Source organism: Drosophila erecta, unplaced genomic scaffold (genome assembly GCF_003286155.1).
Source record: "Drosophila erecta strain 14021-0224.00,06,07 unplaced genomic scaffold, DereRS2 tig00000000-arrow-pilon, whole genome shotgun sequence".
Lineage (NCBI taxonomy): Eukaryota > Metazoa > Arthropoda > Insecta > Diptera > Drosophilidae > Drosophila > Drosophila erecta.
The window spans coordinates 1,621,170-1,646,588 of NW_020825194.1; the positions used below are offsets into that span (position 1 = coordinate 1,621,170).

Sequence of the window (25,419 nt, forward strand, 5' to 3'; positions counted from 1 at the left end):
CTGCAGGTCCGTTATATGTCCGAAATATGTTTGACATGGCAAATTTAGTGGAAAATTGCCGCATGTCGCAAGTATGCAAGTGAAAATGCTACGTGACTACGTTGCAAATAAAAAGTCAACCCACGGGGGGAGACAAATTGGCCAGCTTCTGCAGCTCCGGTCTCCTGAAATTTAAAAAACAAATCACACCTACAAGCGCCCAAGACAAATTTCCAGACGGCCCACACACACACACGTACAGTGAAAGGACGAATGTCCTGCCGGTAATGGAGTGGACTTTATTTGTGCTCCTTGTTTGCCAGCTCCACGCTCGACTGCCCGTACCTTTTGTGGCACGCTCCTGCGACGAGCGGCGCATTTGTCAGACTCTCCGTCCGGATTGGGACGCAAAAGTGCGGATGGGCACTGCATGTGGAATGCACTCGGAAAAATGGAACTAGCGCACTTGGAATGGTAAAATTAAATTAAAGTGGTAAAATTAATGGAAGAACTCACTCTGTGGACAACAAAAAGCTACCGATTCCCCTTTCATGTACTGTATTTTCCACAGTGTAGGCTACCGACAATGGTGTGGACACTAGTACTCCTAGCAAACATACTCATTCCACAAATGACAGTCGTTGTTGGTTCAACACACATGCCTTTCCTATTCCATTCCATTCCTTTAACCTACACATCCCACAACAAAGACAATTTTCGATACCTGAAATTTCTACACGAAATTTTTTGAACATGGCCGGAGAAACAGAGCAGTTAACGTTCCTTTGTGAACTTGAAAACATTGGAGGTGGCGAGTTCAAGTCGAGTTACTGCCTAAATGATAAACCTATTCTGCCTCCAGTGGTGGGTCCTTATGCTCCGAGATAGTATTTAAACTGTAATTATATCCCCAATAGATGAATGACTGGAAGAGACTAGAAATGATGCGGCTGCGCCTGTGTGCCTTGACCAAGGAAGTGGTCCAGAAGAGGAACCAGATTACACGTCCGGAACGGAAGGATGCGTCTACAAATACAAACACGCAACAAGGATTTGCTCCACTGGTCATAATGGGTCGATTCCGCCAAAAACTGGAGCAATCGGAGACGAAGATCTGTGATCACACAGCCAACATGGTCTTGCAGATCTCTGCTCCGCTACCCAAGCCAATTGGGATGACTTCCCAGCTGGTGATGGAGGATGCTTCTCTGACTCCGCCGCAAAGGGCTGTTGTTAAGGTGACACCCGTGAAGTTGGCCACAGCAGAGAGTGGTTGGGTAACCAAGTTGGATCCACCGAAGGCGGAGAACCCCAAGCCACGGGAGTTGTCCGTGGAACCACTTCATCGGAGCACCACTAGTCCGGATCTTGCGAAACTTCATCACCAAATGTGGCGAAGAGACCTGACGAAGAGACCCCTGCCACAGCTAACTTTGCTTATAAAAAGTGACCTACAAATTGGACAGCAAATTGGGAAGCAGCCACCTAATAAGCCTACGACAACCAGGAATCCCAGTCGGATCCCGAAACTGGTTGCCATCCGCCAAGTGACCAACAATGCCAGTGTCACCAAAACCCAAAGTGCTTACCAAGCCCGACGCAGCTGTGATACCAAAGTGACTGCCAAGCGAACCAATCAGGTGACCAAAGGCCAGGTTTTCGCAGTCAAACAGAAAGCGCCGCCTAATACCACCCACCTGAATGTGCCGAAAAGCATCAGGACTCCGGTGCCGTCCTATAAAAGACCAGGATATGTGCAGGACGAGCTGCAACTGCAGAGGAACCTCTTCAAGTCCTTGATCCTTCGTCAGGCGGAGGAGAATAAGCGTATGCAAGCAAAAATGCAACAGCAGCAGCAAGGTCTCATCGCCACCATGATGAACGATCTCAACCACGCCGTCGAGATCTCGAATGATCTCTCCGTGGATGGGTCATTGCACCTGGACTCCAGCACCTCCAGCGATCCCAGCCAGCAATAGCCAGCAATAGCCAACAAAACGCAGATGCACTTTCAAAATTGTTAAACGTTCATCCGGGAACGGAGTAGGGCGATAGTAGTGCGAAACTGGAACAGACGGGAAACATATTACTCAATCCTCCGCCAAGAATTTTCAATACGTTGCCCTCTTTAAAGGAAATTGAAAATTCTTGATTGGAGCATTTGAAATTGAAGCAAATATCAAATTTTCATTTCGCGCAAGAAATTTATTTTTCCGTTGGGCTGCGACAAATTAGTTTGCATAATACTTTATGTGGATTATCGAAGTCCATGATGTTCTCCGCCTTTTCAATTGAAACACGATGTTGCAAAAAAACAAGAAATGGTTGTAATTATTCTTTATTTCATATATCTGTACAGTTTTCTCTGGCTTCTATGCGTGTAACGCCGAGTAAGCTATTTAAATCTCTTGTTCCAGTTTGGCATTGGCATAATCCGCGAGTCGGTCGGGAACCAAAAATATATAGCGGGCATCGGGCGTCTCTAATTGCGCCCAACGTCTGCGGTGGATGCCACACAAGTTGCATCGCAATTTGTCCCACTCCCGCAGGTTTGGCCACCTGCCCGCTCGTCTCACATTGATGTCTCTATAGGAAAGTTTCCCCCTTTTCTCGCCTTGGCCACTTTTGCCACTTTGCCACTTTTCCTGGCGAATTCGCTTGGCCCGTTGCACTTGGCGCGCCCATAACTCGGCGTGTTATTAAGTGTAAAAATTAAAATTTCATAAATTGTTATGCTTTATTTAGAGTGCGCCGAGCAGTTCCTCCGACTCCCCATCTACCAAGTTTCCTGTTCCATTGGAATGGCAATGTGTGTGGTTCTGTGTGATTTGCGCGCTTCGGAAGCTGGCGATATTGAGACTTAAGTGGACATAATTAAAAGCACTTAAGAGTCGCCGCAGATACAGATCGCACCGACTGAGATATAGATGAGGTCCATAGGATGAGTGAAGGCAGAATGGCGAAAATCGCGTTGGATGGCGGCCAAATTCGCCCAGCATTTGTCAGATAGTGGATAGATCGCAGACGGTGTCTAGATTAGTGGCCATATTAAAGAGCTTTGCCTTGCCTCTCCTAGCCTTCAACTCTCAAGCGAATCAATTAAAGATAATCGAAGTTAATTAAATAGCACCTCATTTAATACGATGTTTGCCATACCAAGGCATTATCCGTAGGCAAATGAAGTTGGAAATAGTTGCCTAATCTCCTGTTTTTTCACTTGGCTAATCACACGAAGTGAGGAAAACTTGCACGAGCAGACAAAAATGCCATGGAAATCATTTCGCGCTTTCACTCGGTGGCATGGGCTTATTAAATGAAGTGCACATGAAATGGGCATTTGGATTTCATGACTAGAATAAACATAATCAAAGTAATAACTCGAGCAGCTCTATTCCCCCCTCTCGAAAAGTCCTCGCCACCCCTGGAAAACATGTGAAATTAATCTTGTTTATGTTTGTGGAAGAGGAGAGAAGCAAGAAAGTTTTCTCTAAAAGTTTTCGCTTGCCTTTCTGCGCAAGTTTTCTTTTCAAAGCGGCAGGGTGGGGGAAAGCGAGGAAAAGTTTTCAGTTTCGAGTGAAAATAAATAAAATCGAATGATTTCACTTTTGTTCAAGGCACGTAAATAGTTTTGCCTGCCACAGAGATAACCATTCAAGTGCAAATGCGAAATTTAATTAAAATATCTGGGAATCGTTTAAATCGCTATGTATCCATGGTTGAATCACAAGTTGAAGGTGCTTCAAATCCACTTTCTTCAAACTCCGCTGTATTCTTTATGAATGTAAAACCATAGATGTTTCGGTTACAACATCCATTTAAAAGATTTATTTACCCCGTGTGGGCTTGAGGTGTGCAACATATCCAATAGACAACCCCTGTCGGCATAATCTGCTTATTCAGCAGCATAAGTGAAAAGTTCTGTCAACAAAATCGAAATCGGGAAAAATTTGTTTGCCATTTAAATTCGATTTTGATCCTATTTATCCAGTAAATTGCAGCAATTGAAGGGATTTGCGAGGGAGTCGCTGGCTGCTTGTTTGATTTTCAATTACCTTCCAAGGATATTCGGAGGCTGACTGATGTGTGACGTTGTGAGGTTGTGAGGATGTGAGGATGTGGTGAAGTGATGTGTGTGGTGCAAACACTTGTTAAAGCTGATCCACGGCTTTAAGCGATGCCCATGCTCCCCTGGGGACTTCCACCAGCCCCGCCGTGGCAAAGATATTGAATTTCAATTGCTGCAGCTGCAGGAAATCACTTCCTGGCGACAAAGTAGACGAAATGGAAATCAGCCAGGAAAAGGACGAGAACGCAAGTCAAAGAAAGAATCCCCAAGTGCGGGTCAAAGAAAATAAAACTTTATGCAAATGCGCCACTTTGGCCGTAAAATGAAATAGTCCCTGGCCAAATTATACCTTGATGCCTGATGAGCTTCGGTTCTGCCCGTCCTGGTTTCCTGTCTGGATCCTGGCCAATTGTCCTGGACGTGAATTGAAACAAAAGGGACTTTGTTCCGATGCCTCCCTCCCCTTCGGTAGTTTGGGAACCCGAGCAGGTGACTCCGACTTGGGAAACTTTTGCACTTTACAATTCACATTTTACCTACATTCGGCATCGCTTTATTTTGCCGCCCCCGGGGGCAACTTTTCCTGCGACATTAAAACGGCCAACTTCATTCCGGAAGTTGTTACGGACACGCTGTCCGCCGTCTGCCTTTTTGGCCACTCATTATTAATATTATTATTATAATGCCAGTGCCAGTGCGAGTGCGAGTGCGAGTGGTCGCCATTTTTCGCCCGGAAACGGATGCTGTTATTAATTCACATGTCCGGCAAGTGATGTGGGCTATCATCAGGTATTCCCCGACTCGAAGTGCGGATCCTCTGCTTTCTCTGCTGATTCCTAATTAAATTTGCCACTTTATTTGCTCGCCTTTCTTTCATTCCTGGGCTTCCCCGTTCCCCGTTCCCCGTTCCCCGTTCCCCGTTCCCTGTTGTCTTAATTGTGTTTGTGCTACTCTATTTCATCCAGTCGCTCTGAAAAGAGAACTCATTTATGCCGCACAGCTTCCTCCGCCTTGGTCCTGCAGGATACTCGCATTCAAGGATTCTCGCTCCTAGTCTGAGGTGGCTGTTTGCGCTAAAATAATTGAATTAATAATTGCTGCGTGTGGTTTTCATGCTTTTCCAGCTAAGGCAAGTAAGAATGCGAGGCATTTCTTGGGGAATCTTTGGACTAGGGGATACCTAGGAATTGCAAGTGAATGAATTTACAAAATTCATTTCCATAACTTTTAATATATAATTCCAGCTTAGAATTTATTTGTTCACTTCAATACAAACCATTTACATACATTTCAAAGGTTCAGCCTTGGAACTTTTCTGCTGTAGCATTGAATTGTTAATTTTACTATAATATTTGTAATATTTCCTTTACAATTGTTGAGCCCAATATGCATCACAGCTCTTTGACTGCTGGGTGTAGAAAAAACCCAAAGTGCTTAAGCCTGAGCTTCAGAACCGAGCTGAGTCGTGTGCAACTTTTATCTCTGGCAGCTCTTGGCGCTGTCTTTGCCCCATCCCAAGCTGTTATTCTGCAGGAAAGTTGCTCGGATGCCTTTACTTGCTCACTGATTTAATAAATTAACGTTAATTAGCTGTTGTGGTCGATGGGGAGGGGGGAGACGTGGGGAACTGGGTTAGCTTAAAAGACAATAATGCCAAGGATCCGGCAACTTTCGCCTGGCTGTACGTGATTTCCGCGGCTGCTCCAAGATTTAGTCCGTAACCCCGAGTTCGATGTGTGAATTATGGGCTGTCAAATGGGGCGGTTGCCCCACCGTGGGGCATGACGGTGTGCTATATTCGAGCCGATAATTCATAAATGTTAATGGATGAGCTTCTGTTTGCTCATGCCATTTTAATTAGCCAAATGAGTGGCGAAAGATCAGCAATGGGATTATTTCCAGGAAGCCAAATTGAGTCAACACGCAAAATGAATTCATTTCAACTTGGAGCCGTTTATTACGGCCTCTCCTCACAAAGAATCCAATTAAAGTTCACAAGCCAAGGCCGCAGGCCCTCCAACTTTTGGTCAATGCAATTGCAGGGAGGTCAAAAGTGGCAGTCAAAAGTGAGCCAAGGAAGTTGACCCAAGCTGGACAAAGTTGCTTGAGACGCTCGCCTGCGGCCCAAAGGACATTGTGAGCTCTCAAGGAGCTGGCCGGCATTTAAATTGAAATTAACATCCTGTCGGAGGATCCTCACATGCGGCCGCTCCTCCGAGATGTGTGCTCATTATACCAAACACCAGGCGAAGTCAAAGTCAAAGGCCGACGAGGAATGGAAAGGAAACGGCAGCCGACGACAAAAAAGGCCAAAAGAAAACTTGCCAACAAGTGCTGGCCATAAGCAAATGCCGCCAAGCAAAGACAAGCCAAAGGAAAGTGTCGAGCAAACATCTGACTAAACAAACACCAGCACATGGCTGCATTTTACACTGAAAGATGTGTTTAGTACCAAATAATCGTTTATTGGTTTATAATAATAATAAACCACGTCGTGTATGGGTCCCACTAATCACTAATCACTTGATTAAGCTTTATATACCTTGAATGGCTTAGGATGGTTTAATTTTAAAGTAAACTGCATATTTTCCTCAGTGTTTAATAACATAGACCCATACTCACGAAAAAATACCCACACACACAAGGAGGGAGGCACACACTGGTGTAATTAAGAGGCCATTGTTATTTCGCTGACAAAAGTGAAAGATCCCATGATGGATAACGTCTATGTTGTTGTTTTTGTCGCCTCCTTTTCGGCTTCGTCCTTTGCCTGTTGACACTTCAAAGTGCGACTGTATTGGTGAGTATCTGTGTGTGGTGGTGCTCTTTGATGTAATCAGCCACCGCCTCACATCACACAACTTGACACATTATTCCCAATCTTGCAATTATTCTTACCTCAGCCTTTGACGACAGCAATTAAAAGTCTCACAGACACAAACACACCCATACACACACACACGCGAGCCGTAAAGGACTAATTTCACATACGCGTACATGTGTGCGTTTGCTGATGTCTGCATAAATATTTAATGTGTTTGCCTTGTTAGTGGCGGTATCACTTTATTCTGCGGAAGGATTAAATTAATGCCAAACGTGTGCGATACCCACCCATCACGTTTAACCCCAGAAAGCCCACCGAAAACTCAGCCAGCTTGTTGTTTTAGGTATTTAGGTAGCGCAAAACACACAGGATATGCGGCTAAGGGGTAAAATGGGAGGCGGCTCGAGTTTTAGTGGCTGGCGTAGGCAAACAGGCAAGTGGAAACCGCTACTTACACTAGTTAGCTAATCAAATTAGTTTTATTAACACGTACGACAACAAGTGCGTATGCAAACGTACACAAACACATATGTGCGAGCTTACCGTGTTAATTGCATGTTAAACCGTTTAATGCGTGAGCAAACTTAGAGCACTGAAAGCATTGCCTACTTTTCAGCGCAGCACTTTGGGATTGAGATGAGGGATCTGTTGAGGCTCGTTCTATAGAATTTATAATATGTGTTAGTTTATCTACTGGTTTAGTTAGTATTGCAATGTTGTAACAGAAATAAAAATGGGCTTAGCAATCTGGGATATAAATCTGGCTCAGCTAAAATCAAATAATCAGGGCATGCAGATAAGTCAAAGCTGTTGTTTTGCTATGTAGGCAGCATTCGAATGGAGTTTCAGTTATGCCCGGCATATCAAAAGGCCTACTCTCATTTTGAACTGGTAAATAGTGCTCCGATCTCCGCCTTTCAAAAGTCGGCGAGCGCGTAGCACACAAATGGTCAGTTAATTAGGCTGCTGACATCAGCACAAGAAACCCGATGACACCCTGAATTACAGACTAGAGGAAAAGGGCTTCTTCAATTACTCGACTGACCACCATAATTAATGTTAATAAATAATAAATTTACATATAAAAACGTCCCCAAAAGCATGTAAGACGTAAGCTGAGACATGTGGAGAAGTGAAAGTCGGTAGCCGCATACAAATCTCCGTAATTAAGGGGCCCAGTGATGCCAGGACATTGATAACATGCAAAAAGCTGGAGCAAAACGGAAGCGTTTAATTAACTTGTTTTGCTCCGTCTGCCCAGTTGGCTCGATTCATACAGTATGCCATGCGTATCGGGCAATTAGAGTGGCCAGAAAAATCGAAAGGGAAATTGAAAGTGTGCCTATCATAAATTGCTGACCCACCACAGACTGAAATCAGATACGGCCAGAGATACGGCCCAAATTGCATTATCCCAGGCCTACAAGCCGCAGGAAACTTTGGCTCGTAAGAAAAGTTCAGGCTCGAGATTGAACCGCATGCCCAAAAGTGGAAATGAGAGACTTGCGTTCATCAAATTGTTTCAAACCTTTTTGACAACTACTTTTGGGCTTCGAACTTTTTCAATTATACGACAAATTGTTCAATTCGGCACTTTAAGCATTCACTGCAATCGATTTTGAAAGTTCCCGTGAAGTCTTCACGGCTGACTTCACGACAAGAAAGCCAGGCAGCCGATTAATTAGCATTCATTGCCTACGCAATTGAGCTTGTAAATATTTCATTAATCGTCAGGAAAAGCCTGCAAATGCGAGGCATTAATAAGAGTTCTTCACTTGATGGATGGCTTGACCTTTTCGATGGAGCGAAAGGCACCGAGAAAGGCTGTCCAGCCACTCATAGTGCTCTCACCTACTCCCTAGTTGGCCAACTTTTAATTTGCTCACATTCTCATTTGCGAGAACAAAGTCACTACACAACAAAAGATGCCAATTTAATCTAGTCCCTGCTGGCCACATGGGACACTTGCTCGTAAAACCACTCTGGACAGGACTCGGCACGCAGGAAGGGAACAAGGAGGGCATCCTGTGCGCAGGAAATGACTTCAGTGCCGGACTTGCTGAGTGTGTGGGTAAGATGTTGGCACCAGCAGGTAACTTCCGGCATAGTCAAATTGAAAATGGCTGTGCCAGACCACAATCCCCATTTTCTCCCTCCCGGGGGACCCTGCCAGCTGCTCTACTTTGCTGTGGCCAGAGTGTAAAGTTGTCTGCACTCGCAAAGTGTGACAAATTAAATTAAAGCCGAAAGTCCACTCGAGGTAGTTCGCAGTAATTGCTTAATGCCCTCTCCCAATTAAGCTGCAGAAAGAGTTTGCTCTTAGCCGAGGAGGAGGAGGCCAAGGAAAGCACTGGGATGTGGGGTCACGGAGGTGGCTCTACTCCTTCGAACACGTGAGTTCTTGAACTGCGACCAGCACTTGACTTATGACATTGGAGCGCAGACACAAATCTTTATGAGCCGCGCTCTCCTGCCAGGACATAAGTAAGAAAAACTACAGTTTCCACTTAGCGGCGGCCCAAGTCCAGCCACACACTCTCACATATCCTGCGAGGATACTCTGTGAATGGCAGTTGCGAGTGGACAGTGACAAAAACTACAAGCACTTTGCACTGAGAAAATGCCAAGGAAACTCATGCAGTTTTACTTACAGATGTAGTTGCCTATATCTAAGGACAAACAGCATATGGATGGATATCTTACTAACTAAATAAATGCTGTATAATAAGAAAAAAGCCTGTGGACTTGGGTGTATTACAAATCTCCCTCCCTGCAAATAGACCCCTTTTTTTTGCAGTGCACACTTCAGGCCAGCTAAGCAGCCAGACTGACGCATTGTTGCGGTCATAAGTCAGCGTGTGGACAAAAAACCTGTGCACTGAGTTGAAAATCTTAAAGATAAATAAAGACTAGAGGACTTTTCAAAGAGGAAGCCTGAACTTTGACCCCAAAACTGGCAACCGCAAAAGGCGGCAAACAAACCAAAGACGAAGAGAGAAAGTCGGCGAGAAGATGATGAGCAGAACAGAACGATTATGACGCTGCCGGCGCCCAGCGAAGCGCGACTGATGAAGCCCACTTAGAGGTGTCCCTGCTCCTTGTTCCTCCTCCGCCCCACCAGTTTCCCCTTGGCTTTTCCTGCTCATTTTCCATTTCCCTGCTCCTCTTCGCATGGACAGTGGTCAGCAGTCCTTGGCAACATTTGCCGTTGACAGAGTGCTGGAACACGAAGATGGAAAGCGGAGAGTGGAAAAAGGAAAAATATGATTGTGGAGTTCGACTGCTGGAATACCTCTTACTAGTTCTCTTCCATCGATGCTTGCACACTTTTAGCTACTCCCTTAGAGGCATTCTAGCCATTAGAGATTCCAATACACCCCTATACTTGCCAGATAGCGGGTATCAAAAATCAAGGAGCAGCAGCTGTGTTAGTCAGTGGATACGTGTGTTGGGCTACTTGGGGTCGTCTGGACAAACATTACCCATCGTCGGACACCACCGGACATGACCAAATGAAAATGTGTAAGGCTGCCCCTGGCGAAGTCGTCGTCATCGTCGTCTCCTCCGCCGCACAATTATTACTTCAACTTTTCATTTGGGTCTCGCCACTCTGCGGGTTTTTCTGGAGTCTGGAGGTGCTACAGAAAACCAGGATGCCCGGATGGCAGGATACTCCTGGCCACGGCTTGTAATTTCGCTTCCTGCGTCTCATTTTTCATATTTCAGCGCTTTGAGTGCCATTTGGCAAACTGCAAAACTGGAAGCGGCTAAAGGCAAAAGGCAAAAGGCGACTGGCCAACAAGGTAAACAGACAATTTCTCAAGCGACTAATGCCCTGACTTATTGTTGAACTCTGGGGGAAGGATTGGAATGGGTGAGTGTGGGACATGTTCTTGTGCCAACAGGCAAACCTCAAAGTGGATTCTGGAAGGGCGCTGCCAGCTAAAGATTTTGACCACCTCTTTACAGAAGGGTATTTGTCAATTGGATCACTTTGTTTAAGGTATTTGGTGCTCCCATTCTGAATACCTCTTTATATGAGTTGATAACGGAATGCTATACCTTATATTTTGTACTTTAACATACAACTCTGAACTCTGGAATACAAGAATACTTGAGACTTGACTTAATCTGTAAAGTCATTTTTCCATCTCTAGGTCGTTCTGATTTTCCAGCACAGATAGTACGGGAATGCATTCGTCCTTCGATAGAAAGGAAAGTCTGAAATAAGTGTCAAAATATTTTTGTGTTTTAAGGGAGCTTAAAGAAGGGCGACAAATCGGTGATCCGTCCCAATACATTGATGAAGGCTTGAGATATCTGTTTATGATGGTCGCGTCGATTTCAGGCCACAAAAAAAGAGTTCAATAGCTGGCGAAGTTCAATGTCAATTCGCTGACCCGTGGCAGAACATGGCCGAGAAATGGATGGCAACAGATTGCGCATACGACCTGTTGAAACAGTCGAAAGTCGCAGTTGCAAAAAGCCCCAGAGAACGCCGAATAAAAACGGAGCATTATAAACAAAAACAGCCTACGAAGGAGAGGAAGGCCATAAAGAGCCTAGCAAAACAGTACAGAATTTATGTGTATAAGTAAGCCACGAAGGTCATATTAAATTGCCATAAAGAGCTATCGATTTTATCTGCAACAATGAGCGAAGGAAAATCGCTGCGCACAAGAAAATGCTCCAGCATCCTAACGAGGACACTGACACCGCCGAGAAAATGGGGGAAAATGTGAAAAGCTGTAGGGAGGAAGAGCAAGCAAAGAAACAAGGCAAAATAAAGCAGCGGGCAGTCGGAAAAATCCATAAAGAGGCGCGCCTGCTGAGGGGCCGAAAATAAAAGTTTTTCCTCGCTCCTAGTTTTTCCTCCTCCTAGCCTACACCCGCCATTTTGCTCCCTCCCCGCCATCCTTTGGCCACCAGCTAATTAGAAAAGTTTCCCCATGCCAGTTGCCCGAGTAGCTGAACGCTCATAGGTGCGAGTAGCCGAGTCGCCATTTTTTAGCCCACGTGGCGTATGAGCGACGGAGACGGAGCGACACTGGTGTCACACCTACTTACCTACCACACGTAGCCAGGAGCTCAACCATTGGCTGGCATAAATCACAGTTGCCCCCGCTTTTCCGCCTTCCCCATCATTTTCCTCCTGACGAAACGGAGCACCTAACGCACTCGGAGAGACACACCTTCATTTCTGGAGAGGAGCAGGAGCAGGAGCAGCAGAAGGGCAGGAGCAGGGGCTGGGTTTAGTTAGCTCGAGTTTCCCGGCGCACCTGCTCCGCTCTCTCGTCTCTCTCACACGCTCGCTCTCTCTCGCTTTCTCATTTGTATTTACCTAAGACAGCAGTGGAAAAGTGGAAATAAAAAAGGAAAAGCTGGCAAAAAACCGAGTACCTAACGAGCGAAAGCTGCGCACCTAAACCTGCGCTACACAAAAACTCCAGACGAGCTGAGAGCACCTCACAAACACTCACGCACACTGGGAAAAGCGGAGGCGGGAAGGCGGTGGAAAAGCGGTCGGGGAAAGCGGCGGAGGAAAAGGTGAAAGCCGAGCCAACAGATGAGAACAGACGACGTTGACGAGCACACGACGAGGGAAAATGACGATGACGTTGATGGGGAACATAAAGCTTGATAGGGGGAGTAAGGGGGAGCAGGAAAAATATAGGAAAATAACTACGTAATAGAGAAAGGTTCAAGAGAACGTAAGAATAAATTCCGCAATAAATCACGAAAAACAATACAATTAGGCCAAGCGATTAAACGTTTCATATGACAGCAAAATTCAGGATAGAGGACTAGCCTTTTGATAACATCAAAATAGAAGTAAGCTCTCCAGTAGCCTGAGGTTTTGCTGTGGCCGTCGGAAAAACACATGGAGCCCCACCCCCTTTCGTGGAAAACCCCTCGAAGGTGCTCAACTTTGGTTGGCTGCCAACATTTTCGTGCTCACCTTAAAAAGCGTAGGTAGCACATCCATATGAGCCCATAAGAGCGAGCGAGACAGCAGCACAGGCAACAACCTGGCTGTGATTGTGTGTGTGCGTGTGTTGGCCAGAACATCTGCGTGTGTGTGTGTGTGTGTGTGAATGTATCTGTGAGAGCAAAGCCAACGAACGAAAAACGCACGACGAATAACAACTGTTACTTGCGGTTGAGGTTGCAGCTGGGTAACTGAAAGGGGGTGGCGGCGGGTGGTAAATCAGGGGGAGTGGCAGGAGGTGGGGGTTTCCCACAGGTAAGAGAGAGAGGTAGCAGCGCAGCTGGCACCTACATCTCGACATGCCGCACTCTTCTAGCCAAACGACGACGAAACGAAGACGATGGGCCAACACCTAAAGCAGGTATACATATACAGATATGTACATATATAAGCAACGGGGGAGGGGGGTGCCACTGACGCAGGTAGATTGGTGGATGCGTAAGGTACATTATATATCTCAGCCAGACTTGAAGCACGTGTCTAGGTATTTGCTCTGAGGTGTGAGCGAAGGACATGCGCAGTGCCGCCAGCTCTCTCCACTTTCTCTGTTAACTAACAGCAGGGGAAATTGAGGGGCAGCAGCCGAACTTAACATGGAGCATATCGTGTGCGCTAAGGCGAAAAGAAATGTCATAAATAATGTTAATTTATTTTAGCCACTGCAGCTGTCTTCGCCTGACACTTGGCCCAAGATATAGCCGTAAAATACAAGCCGCACACACACACACACACACACACAGCGAGACATTGACCCACAAAGAAAATTAACATAATTGTTGATTCTTGCGCTTTATTGTCGAGTGCGTTCTGGCCTTGTCCTCGGTGCCGAATCGATTTTGTGTAAAACACAAGCACCGAAACTCATGATCAAGCACATGTCCAGGAATCGCAGTAAATTCAGGGGCAGAACGACTGCAAATGCCAGTTTCTTGGAACTCTTTAAAGTCAATTCGCTCATTGCAACATGGCAACAAAAGGTCAGTATTAAATGTCTACGTTTTACATTGGCTCCACTTTGAAAGATGACCAAAAGAATTTGTTTCCCATTTATAGAATGCTGAGTTTCCCATTTGTTGTCTGAGTAATGGTAACCTTTTGATTCTCCACGTTTCTTATAGCTGCTCCTCTTTAAAGCTCCTCTAATTGAAATTTAATTTGCATTGATTGCACTTTCTGACCTTTTCCCGCGCTGTAAACAGAAAGTTGCGCATACGCCATGTTGCCCTGCAACAAGCCAACAAAATTTGCATTGTTGTCCTTTTTTCGGAGCAGACCAAATGAACAGTTCCGCTGTCGGAAAAGTTTGCTCGCACTTTTCACGCTTCCCTTTAGGAGAACAGGAGATGGAACAAGGAGCAACAGGATGCGAAGCGCACCATCCTTGTTGCCCTCTTGGCTGCTACAAATAACCGGCATCAACTTTAATCACCTGCTTAATTAAATCAGTTTCGCCGGCTCCCCCTAGCCGGCCCCCTCCTCCAACAGGATGGTCATTGTTCTGTTGTCCTGAGTCCTGGTGGCCTGCATAAATTATGTGCTGCATAATCACCTACAAGCGTTCTATTTAAGCTCCTGGCAAGTGTCCTTTGCACTCCATCCTCCGAGCGCCTTGTTTTTTTTTTTTTTTTTACCACTTTTTCCCGCTGGTCGCCGATGTCCGATAAAGTTCTTAAGTCATTTACGTTTTCCTTGCCTTTTCCTTTGTTTTTCCCCCAATGCGGTTTTCATTTGCCTAATGCCCGCGCTGAGTTTTTATTTTATCGCGAGCTTCTGATGCGGATTTATGTTTTTTAATTCCATTAGAACGTATTTTCCGGGGGAGAGGCTAAGATACTCATCTGCGGACAAGAAGGTAACAAAACTCGTGATATATTAGAAGGTTTAACGATCTGTGAAAGGATTAAATCAGAAATTCTATTAAAAGAGTTGAATATGGGGATCTTATTACCAAAAAGCTAAAGGCATGTACAACCTTAGCAGTGTGTGGTAAAACTATAACTTTTCCCTATTTATTTTTCCCCATAAATAAAGCATCGATGTTTGTTCAATTGTCAATTGTAAGCGAAACTACAAAAGCAATTAACAGAGACACGAGGTTAATTGGCACCCCCGACCCAATTCCAGTTCCCAAGTCCAGGGTCCCTTCTTCTGGTTAATGTAATGGACCGCAATTTACGTCAACTTAATACTCATTTCTGAGCAGCCGTTGCTGCAAGGATGTGTGTGCGAGTGGGAGGTCCTGTGCGGTTATTTCCCGCTCCATTTCTCGCACGCCTAGGTAAGATTTATGGGAGAGTGGGGAAGCAGTCGTTTCTCAGCTCCAAGGACCTCAAGTGTGCAACGCAATTTGGCGAAAGTATCAAATTTCTCCCACAAAACACTTTCACTGGCAACGGCATCGCCATCGTGTGTGAGCTGCTCCTTTTGATTTTTTCCCTGCTGCGGCCACTGGACGTAGAAAAGTAAACAGAAGGTTAATGGATTTGACACACGGTTCCAAGGAAGCCACGGCACTTGGGCGTGAAATGGATATGCTTTCAGGCTAGGCACACACTATGCGATCTGTGGAGGTGGAACGAAATTGGGGGAAGGACATTGTTTTCCTTACTCCCTGCACAAGTGAACTATGGCAGGACCTTAAAGCAGCTAAAGCAGGACCTTAAAGCTAACTAATCTGAGGCTTTTATATCGAACAAAGATTTAGTTAGCACGACTCAAAAAAACCCCAAGTGGGGTTTGTTTTGAAGCCAGTGCCTGACATTTCACGCAACTTTAATTTGCTTTCCCACCCGGCTTGGAAAATTTGTTTTCCCACCCCCCCATTCGCACTGGTGGTCGTGTTTATTTAAACTTTCGCTGCACGTCCGCCCAGCCAGAAGCTGCAGGCTCAAAGTTCCAATCAGTCCTGCCTTTTGCCGTCTGGCTGACAATTGGCCAGGACAAGCAGGATCCAGGATCCAGGACCCAGGACCCAGGACCCATGAACTCGCCCACTCTGCGGAGGCACGTGCTCGCTGGGGGGATCGAAATAAGGCGAAGAAAACTGCAACTGTTTACGGGAAATTTGCGCAGTTTTTTGCCCCATTTCACTCTCCAGCACAAACACACACATTTCGCAAATAAATGCAGCTGCAAATAAATCATGTGCGAAGGTGTCCTTAGCCACCGCAGGCAATCTGCGCCACTGACAGTTTTAATGCCGAATGAAGTCCTTTGCCACCCAGCACTCCCCCTTTCTTCTCGCACTTGTGGCATATGTGTGACGTTTCAATATCCTGTTGCGTGATTTTTATTTTCATATTTTTTATGGAGATTTTCCCGGTGCGTGTGTGCTTGTATGTTGTGTGTATGGCCGTGGGGGCGCTACGTGAAAAGTCGCAAGTCACAAATCAAAATGCTCGCCATTGTTTGGCTTCGCTTTTGGCTCCACTCTGTATGTTTTTGTTTTCGCATGTTCGCTGGTTTCGCTGGCTTCGCTGGTTTCGCTTCGTTTAGGCCTTTGAGCTGTCTACTTAGGGGGTTTGGTAGGGGTCCACATTCTGCCCCACCTATTTGCTTGTTCAGATAGAGAGTCACGCCAGCAGCCAATAAATCAAAATCCGTATTGCTGGCCCCCATAACTTGATTTTTATACCGTTTTGCGCTAGTTGTTGATTTCGTGATTTATGTCACGGTGGTTTTGGCCTGTGTTTTGGATTTCTGATAAGGCAGCAGAGGGAAAGTTAATCGAGCAGTATGAACCAGGGGAAATATTGAAATATCAATGAAAGGTACCTCAATAAATTTGAATTCCATAATTACCAAGCTTTCATTTCATTAAAACCGCAGGTATTTGTTTGAGTAATTGGAAAGCATATATTAAACATATAACATGTATACATTTAGGGAACCTTAAGCTAAACGCTTCCCAATCTGAATTTCACCGACAGAGAAAACTTTTCCCCTTACAAGCACGTTGTTTATGCAATTTTCTTACACATTTTGCACTACCTAAGTCCACAGCTTCCGCCCTTTTCTTCCCTTAGTCGAACTGAATTGTAATATCCATTTACGAGGGGAGCTGGCAAAGTTTTCCAATACCATTTGCCATAATTCTGCTTCGCACATTGACACCTAACCGAAAGGCGTTCAATAAGAGCCAGAAGACAAGGCATGGCCGAGAATGGAAAAAGTGGAAGGAGCTCTAAAAAATTGTGAAAAGCACTCGAAATCTTGGACAACACTTTTTCGATTTGGACATGGACACTTAACTGACAATGTCTGACCTTTTCACCAGCAAAAGTCGACGAAAAGTAAAAGCAAAATTTAAGCAAAATTTCGTACAAAGACATAACAAAATTTTTGATGTATGTACAAATGCGGGGAAACAGTCGTAAAGGGGAGGGAAAACTCTTTCTGGGGGGTTGGAAAATGCTTACGTGCTGCTCAAGTTTTGTGTGAAGGTCGCCGAGAGGTTGGGTACGAAAAAAGCAAAGAGGAGTTGGACAAGCCAAGTCAGCTCATAGTTGCATACGTAGGGAAAAGCCTGGAAAAGAGGGAAAACTGTGCGAGGAAAGGGCATTGAAGTTGAAGATGTAGATGGAGACGGCGCCTTTGTGTCACAAGTTGCCATCACATATATTCCGACTCCAGTAGAAGAGTTCCCCAGTCAAACTTAAAACTGTCGGAAGTTTCACTATCTCTTTCTGGCGTTCTATGCCCATCTCTCTCTCCAATTCTCTGCCCGTCTCTATCTATCCGAAAACGCAGGACGCGGTTAAATATTGATTCTACTTTCTGGCCAACCACTTGGCGATTAAAAGTGCATTTAAAGCTGGAAAGCGGATGTTCAAAGTCTTGAACTGTAGGTCTTAACGCTTTGCTTCTGCGAAGTCGAATTATAAATGAACCCCAGCTGATAGTTCCTCAGATTCCGCTTAAAATCATTCTATAAACGTTTTCTATTAAGAAATTTTTCAAAAATAGAGCTTAAATTTGGTTAAGGCGTGATGAGGTACAGGTCCAAAAGGGTTAAGCTGGACCTAATCACCTCCACCTGCCACCACCAATTTCATCGAAAAGCCCCGAGGACAAGCAAACAACAGCTGCCTGCAAGTATGCTACAATAAAGTGCACTGCAGGGCGTACAGTGAAGCCTACTGCAGAGGTACTATCCTAGGGGTCTACCCACAAAATGCCCTTGAGCCACGTTGCACTGTTTTCAGCAAGGATATTTCAAGGGAAGATGTGGGGGCCTTGTGTGTGCCGTTTGTTGCGTGTTTACGCAACGTAACCAAAGTCAAAACCTCGATTAGGATTCAATCTGCTGCTGCGGGCGGCACTGGCTACGTTGTATGTCCTTGTTGTTGTTACCCCTGACCCCAGCACCCCATCTGCTGGGTATACATGCACTTCTGCTGCCCTTTACCCAACTGACCCCACGCAGGTCAGGCAACAAAGTCAAACCGATTAAAACACACGCACGGGCTTAGACGCAGACAAGTCAGGATGCTCTTGGTGGTCTTTGGACCTAGGGATACCTTTATCACATAACAAACAGGAATCACCAGTACGCCTCATCATACCCGCTGCGTACAGGGTACAACCAGAGCACGGACAGGGTCCCACTACAGCTGTCTGTCCGTGTCCGTGTCCGTGTCCGTGTCCGCATAGGTAGTCCTATCGTAGTCCACTCCGGCATGGAACAGTGGGGCTCTGGAGCTCCGGAGCGGTATTCTTCAAGGGGCAATTAACTGTTAAGCTGCCAAACAGCGCCAGCAAAAAAGCGCAAAATCAAGCGAAAAAACTAGTTGTCTCGCTGGATGGAGAGCGGTATCCGAGGGATGCATGAGGGACTTGCATAGATTAGATTTCAGCTGGAACAAGCTGCCACCCTGCCACGCCCCCCGCCCACCACTCCGGGCGGGAAGAGGGGAGGAGAAGGCCGATCCGATGGCCGTGCAGTAGCAAAATATTTGCAGCTGCCACAAAAGCGGGGACCGCACAGTGGTGGCCATAAAAGAGCCATTAACGCCAGGAGTTCGGACCAGCCACCCAGCCACCCAGCCACTCCCCCCGCCCACCTCGCACAGCCTTGGGGATAATTTAAAGCGCTTAAATTCGGGGCGGTGGAAGTGCTTGAGTGGAAACTGTCAGCAGCACCAGCGCATCCAATTGCCAATTAGCCAAGGTGCAAGAAATTAAATTAAAAACCGCGGAAACAGCAAAATCATTAAAAGCAAGGAGAAACATTGGAAAAAAGACTATACTAGGGGGGGGGAGGGGGTGTCCTCACATTGTAGATAAAATATATCTGTGGAAAAGTGGTTTCTTTAACAAAAAGAGGATACGAAAGCAAAGAAAGAGTCACCAGCAAACACGAAACCAATTTGAAGTAAAGATAACCCCAAAAGGCATAAGGAAATACACTCACCCTAAAAAATTTTGTTTTTATATTAACTGCATACTTTCAAATAATGAATAAACTGTATTGTATCAATTATTAGTTATTACACATCTTAGCTTCATTTTACTTACAAGTATAATGAATACGCGAAAGCTCTCAAAAAGGGTATACAAACATTAGAACAAGATCCTTAGACAGGACGAAGGACACTCATCAAGGAGCAAGGACAGGACCACGCCCAACTGTCTCCGCCGTCTAGAGTAAATTAATTTGTCGAGTGTCCTTTGCAGCAGAGATCCTTGAGGCGAAGGCCACCTTGAGGTGCATCAATGAGTTGGAAATGTGGAAAACGTTTTCCCATTTTCCCCCTTCTAGCCGATCCACCACCTCTTTTTGCACAAACAAATCTTTCAGCGGAAATCTCAATCTGCGCTCGAGCAAATTGTTGTTTAAATAAAAATTTAAAGCAAATTGCTACGCGGAAGTAAATCGTTTTGTGGTAATGGTGGATAAAAAATGTAAGCCACAGCATATCAAATTACCCCTCGGATGGAAAAGGAGCTGTGCCCAGATGACAAAGTGCGCGGTTTTCCGAGCAGGGGTGTAACAAGGTGTAGCTGGAAGTAAGTCAGCTCCTTGATAAGTGGCACTTGGATTGGGATGCCCGGACTTCAAGGGGGTGGATTCAGTCCGGGATGCGGTTGACAGTCGGGAGTCGGGCGCGTTTTGATGCGATGCTGAAAAATTGTTGCTAATTTTTTAACAGTCGACGGAGACGGAGACGGAGTTCCGCAGATTTGACTTCAGAGTATCGCATTTCAGGAAGCTCGCTGTTGAGTGCAAATGGTTGGCATTTTAATTTTATTAGAACAGAAGCAACAAGCGGAGGATGAAAGCCAATCCCTTTAAGGATTTTGGCTTGTAGATCTATCTCTGAGATAAGATGCCAAAAATCCATTAGAAGTTAAGGAGATATGAAGCTGTATGCCATGCTTATATGACATAAATAAATAAGTTTTAAATGAGTTTACGTACTCGTTATAGGAATTGCATAGCTAAAAGTCAGACCTATAAACAAGTTCCAATCAACTCGCGATGCCCAAAATCATATGCAGAAATTCCCCGGATGTAACAAATGCACCTTTCACCACAGAAACACAAGCTCATTGTCTTTTGTTGAGCTCCCCAACCTATTTCCCAATGCAATTTAAGCAGCCGCAGAAAAATGTTGCCAACATATTTTGCACAATGTTTTCCTACGCACACAGGGCCAAAAAGGGCAGACGAACGACTTGAGGGATTTTGCTGAAATGACATTTGGCTCCGCATGTGACAGGATGTGCAGGAGCAGGACCTGGTGGAGCAGATGGGAGCAGCCGTTGGCATTGAAAAAAGCAATTTAAGCCAAGTACGGAGTGCAAGAGAGTGGTACAACCTACCATCGCATTATAGGTAGGTGCGAGTTACTATAGTGAGGTATAGAAGCACTTTTACTGCCTATGTGCAATTTAAAGTGGAATTACTTACTAGTCATACTTTTTACTATTTAACAGAGGTACTTCTTCAATGAGGTAGTACGGGGTACAGTACGGTACCTAAGCATAATAAAGTACCTGTGCCATCGCTCTTGGCCAGAAAACACACAAATAAATGAAAGCAGGAAGCTACGCATGCCGATTGTAGTCACTTTCCTGCTCCTCCAGCACACATCACTCATCCGCAGGGTGTGCGCAAATTTTGATAAATTGCCGACGTTACCTTTTGGGGGGAGGAACCTGCATACATGTGTAGTCTAGCAGATGAAAGGACTCAATTCGGGAAGGTGAAATCAAGACAAATGCATTGCACTCCGCAAGGAGAAAGTGCACGCCATCAATCTTAATTGAAATCCAAGTCGGCAAGGCATTGGATTTGGAAAACTTCCTCTTTGAGGGCCGAGCAAACAGGATGCGAGCAAACAATAAATCCGGAAAATTATTAGCAGCGCCAATCGAAATCGAAGTGCAAACTTGCACAGAACTCTTGAGGGGAATGGCTGGGTGACTTGGAACAAAAAAGGAGCAGGACCTTCAGCCAGGCGTGATAAATGGCAGCCAGCACCACAGGGAAGTTCTACTGAAAGAGGTGGAGAGAATAGTAATAGCTAATAGTATTTAATTGCCCACTTAATGGTGCATTGAGCTGATGACCAATGCGGGACCAGTCAAGAAGACTCATTCTGAAGGCGTAATATATTAAATGGCGATTTAATCAGAATCGGTGCAAAGGGCACAAAATATTCTAAAGCATTAATTGATAAGAGCACTGTCTGAGCTGTGGACTGATAATTTCATATTTTCGTTAATTGTTTTTCTTATTAAAAGGTATAGGAATATATGTAGAGCACATATTCATGGTCGTATAGTCTGCTTGATCCAGCTTTCGAAGTAAATAACATTTGTGTAGATATGAAGTATGTTGGGTCTGCAAGCCGAACCAAAGGTAACTATGCCCCCAAGAACCCAAATGCCCTCTTGGAATGCCATCAGTGGTCCTCCGAGGCTCCAAAGGCAGCCGTAGACCTCCTTCGGACTATTGGCGCACAAATGGGATTCGTGCAGTGTAGGGAGGATTTCGCAACGACAGCTGTCCAAATCCACGCCGGTGGCTTCAAATTTCAGCTGGACGGGGTTATGAATCTGAGTCTGGTTCGCTCCCCATGCTGCCCCGGTAAACTCCTGGTGGGATTTCCAATGTTGCACACCCACAGTCGAGGGCAAGCAAACAGGTCGAATGTTTGGCGTATAGGCGACCTCCCTCTGCAAGCGGATCAGACCAATGTCATAATCTGAATAGCCGAGTTTGAAGTTTTCATGTATGTGGATCTCCTCGACCTCAACTCGCAGCATTCCATTGCATTCCAAGCTTCCATTGCGGCAATCCTCTGCGGCACTAGTGCCGTGCTCTCCCAATTTCACAGAGACTCTGAGAAGATAATAGTTAATAATAAAACCATAGTAACAGATATAAGGCTGCTTACAGGTTTTCGAAAGATTTCCACAGGCATCGAGCTGCTGTTAGAACATATCGGTGATTGATCAATGATCCCATGCACCAATTTTTCATTATCTCTCCGCTTGATATACGGTACTCTAATTCCACCAACCAGGGGAAACCCGAGAAGATAGTTTTATTGCCCGGAACCGACTGGTCGCCACCACAGATGGACCGATCGGGAAGCAAACTAGAATCTTCGCGAGGGATTTGGTCAGGCGTCCTGTTGTAGTCCTTATCCGTAGTGCAGCAGGCGAAGATGGTCTCGTTGCTCTGGTCTGATTCGCAACGTGAGTTTCGAATAAACTCTATCTCGGACTGTGTAAGATTACTCTTCACCAACACCGAATGCAGGGGCAAGCACAATTTAATGGGCACACACCGTCCTTCTGTCTGGTTAGGATTCCAACAAGTCTTGTCTGCGAGCAACCACAAATATAAAAAGCAATTTCAATATTATTTGCGTGTTTATTCCTCTTTATAAAAAACCCAATGTTCGGAGGAATTTTCACTTTGTGCACTTACATCGTAAAATGGCCTGGTTATAGTTAATCAAAATACACAACAAAACTGCTGCGATCACCTTCATTGCGATTTCGACTGAACTCCGCAAAGTTCGACTACGGTCTGATCGATGAACACGAAAAATTTGACTGAAAGATTTGAGCTTCAGTGGAATTACTTGCTGTTATCATGTCAATAAGTTAAAGATAAGAGGTTCAAATATTTGGGAATTTCAGATTGCTGGAACCATAGATTTGTCATTGAAAATAGATGGTTGGAAGCCAAAGTAAAACAAGAACAAAAGTTTTAATGGCAATTCGATAGAAATTTGAAAAAGTGTGGGCGTGGCAGTCTTTCGCGTTTTGTGGGCGTTAGAGTGCCTATTGCATTATTTAACATCATAACATCATCTAACAAACTTGCGCTGACTGACTTGAGAGTCCGACAGACGGACATGACCAGATTGACTCGGCTATTGATCCTGATTAAGAATATATATACTTTATATGGTCGGAAACGCTTCCTTCTGCCTGTTACATACGATTCAGCGAATCTAGTACAAGTATACCCTTCCACTCCACGAGTATCGGGTATAATTACTAAATGTTGGGGAAAGTAACTAATAAATAAAGATGAGAAGAAAATAAATTTATTAGATAATGAAGATGTAGGGGTGCATCCTAAAATTAAATTGGATTGGGAAGTGATCTGCTAAAGTTTCGACTGCGAGGAGGAAGCACTGTGGGAATAAGGAACATTTGATCCAATTCGTAAATCCAGCGTGTCATCACTGCGGAAGGGAAGCTACTGCAAACAAAGTTCGTACTCATATCGCTTCTAAACTCACCCAACTTTGTGCCAGATATCAGAGGACAGGCGCCATGAAAAGTGCGTGTGTCATAGTCGTAGGACTTTCCATCTAGATTGTGCCAGAACAATGCCGAACCTTTTTGGGTTGGCACAGCCAGGTTTATGTTGGGAAAAGCTGTAGCTCCACCATGATCAACGTTGTTAAGCTGTTAGATTAAAGGGCTTATCAACCAAATGTTAAGCTGTCTCCCGTCACACATACATAAAAGAGAACAGTGGCGATTCGATCGCCCACCGCCTCTAAGTAGGAGGTTTTTGAGTCGAAATAGTCGTAATGCGGCACAAAATGGCCACCAAAGCCGTACTTTAGAAGCTGCATTTGGCTTCCACTGCAAGTACTTAGACCTGTTATGTCTCCGATTCTTCGTCCAATGCGGTTTAAAGTCTCCAGGTCTTCAGGTTCGGTTTCTGGGTCAGGAAGCCACGCACCATCAGCGGATCTACTGGGAGCTACTTCATCAGAGCCCTTTTCCACGCGATATACTTTCGCACGCTCTAGGAAGGGCTCACTCATCAGCTTCAGCTTTTCAATCTCAGGATCACTTAGAACATTGTGATAAAGAACCACATACGGATCCAGAGAAAGTTCCTCCATTCGAAGGGGGACCAATCGCAGGAAGGGCCTAGTAGTGGTATTATAGCGACAGTGAAGCCTCGAGGGCTTGGAGTCACCCGCCTGTCTCCTGCTCACGGATCGGCAAAGATGATTAAAGGATTCTTCGGACTCACAGCACTCCAAGCTAATACTTGGCTTTGGTGTGTTCCTCAGAAAGTGCAGAGCAAGTGCATTACCAGCTTCACCGAGCATGGAATCCCGCATCAGCATGTCACGTGCGATGGATACATTGCCTGCATAAGATTCATCTACAGATTGGAGTTCCCATAGGATATAGGTTGCACCCACCAGTGGCTATAAGAGAGCGAGCAAGTAGCAATGTAACATCCGCCTTGGTGACCCCAATCACCTCATGGTATTTACGTGGCTGTTCCACCAACAAATCCTTGGCTGCACTTAGCCACTTGGATGCTATTTGGTAGCTGCCCGAATTGAAGGACAACGCTGCCATGGTAAGGCAATCACTAGCAGACATCTTACCACTATTGGATAGAAGGATACTATGTTATTGGGCTGGACGGGATTAGTTAAAGGCACTAACCTGTATTGAACTCCATCAATCAATCCTGTGGACACATCCTTCGGTTCCAAATCATATGTGTGTACTATGCGAAACAGGGCTTGATTGGCCTCAATGAGATCGTCTTCCACTGGCAGATCCTCTCGCATTTTCTCGATAAATGCAATTTTCTCTGATTCGGTTTGGAGATATTGAAATGATGTATAAACCGGAAGGAGATCTTACCTTGCCCCACTGGCTGCTTTAAGAGCTTCTCCACCGGTTCCCAATCATCGTGCATCTGACGCATGAGGGATAGTCTGTTTATGGGATTGGACAAGTACTCCTCTTCCCTATTCCTAGCCTTTTCTAAAGGCTGTTTCAGCGCTTCAACTATTCTAAAATATAAAAATGAATAAGCCACAATCTAATGATATATAAATCACCTCTTCAGCTTGATGATTTTATCTTTCAGCTCAGTCGCATAACTATCGAGTACGATAATGAGTTCTCTGTCTTTCTCGATCAGGTCCATCTTCTCCTCCGCTGAGGTGACATAGTTTATGCGATACATGTTGCTATCAGCTATCCAACTTAGACCAAGAAAAATAGAAACTACACACAATATAACAGCGCCCATAATTTCTTGCGATC

General features: G+C 45.2%; 4 protein-coding genes across 5 annotated transcripts; 2 read left to right on the forward strand and 2 right to left on the reverse strand.

Moving 5' to 3' along the window:
- Positions 1-632: 632 nt before the first annotated feature.
- Positions 633-2,301, forward strand: LOC6555157. The gene is made up of 2 exons (XM_001981132.3): positions 633-843; positions 897-2,301. The coding sequence occupies exons 1-2, from the start codon at positions 733-735 to the stop codon at positions 1,956-1,958; spliced, it is 1,173 nt and encodes a 390-aa protein (XP_001981168.1). The 5' UTR covers positions 633-732; the 3' UTR covers positions 1,959-2,301.
- An 8,229-nt stretch (positions 2,302-10,530) lies between these two features.
- On the forward strand, positions 10,531-10,871 carry LOC113563718. The gene is made up of 2 exons (XM_026975795.1): positions 10,531-10,675; positions 10,729-10,871. Exons 1-2 carry the CDS (start codon positions 10,531-10,533, stop codon positions 10,869-10,871), a joined length of 288 nt encoding a protein of 95 aa, XP_026831596.1.
- Positions 10,872-21,465: 10,594 nt separating this feature from the next.
- On the reverse strand, positions 21,466-23,094 carry LOC6555027 (serine protease 7). Its single transcript, XM_001981133.2, has 3 exons — positions 22,802-23,094; positions 22,263-22,695; positions 21,466-22,207 (listed from the first exon to the last, which is right to left on the reverse strand). The coding sequence occupies exons 1-3, from the start codon at positions 22,863-22,865 to the stop codon at positions 21,634-21,636; spliced, it is 1,071 nt and encodes a 356-aa protein (XP_001981169.1). The 5' UTR covers positions 22,866-23,094; the 3' UTR covers positions 21,466-21,633.
- A 319-nt stretch (positions 23,095-23,413) lies between these two features.
- LOC6555028 (prolyl 4-hydroxylase subunit alpha-1) lies at positions 23,414-25,413 on the reverse strand. Of its 2 annotated transcripts, XM_001981134.3 has the most exons (7): positions 25,212-25,413; positions 25,012-25,163; positions 24,808-24,958; positions 24,555-24,748; positions 23,853-24,499; positions 23,628-23,796; positions 23,414-23,570 (listed from the first exon to the last, which is right to left on the reverse strand). In XM_001981134.3, the coding sequence occupies exons 1-7, from the start codon at positions 25,403-25,405 to the stop codon at positions 23,467-23,469; spliced, it is 1,611 nt and encodes a 536-aa protein (XP_001981170.1). In that variant the 5' UTR covers positions 25,406-25,413; the 3' UTR covers positions 23,414-23,466. The 2 variants fall into 2 exon arrangements, with proteins under 2 accessions (XP_001981170.1, XP_026838298.1); XM_026982497.1 differs by lacking the exon at positions 23,414-23,570 and having other exon boundaries at positions 23,765-23,812.
- Between the last annotated feature and the right edge of the window lie 6 nt (positions 25,414-25,419).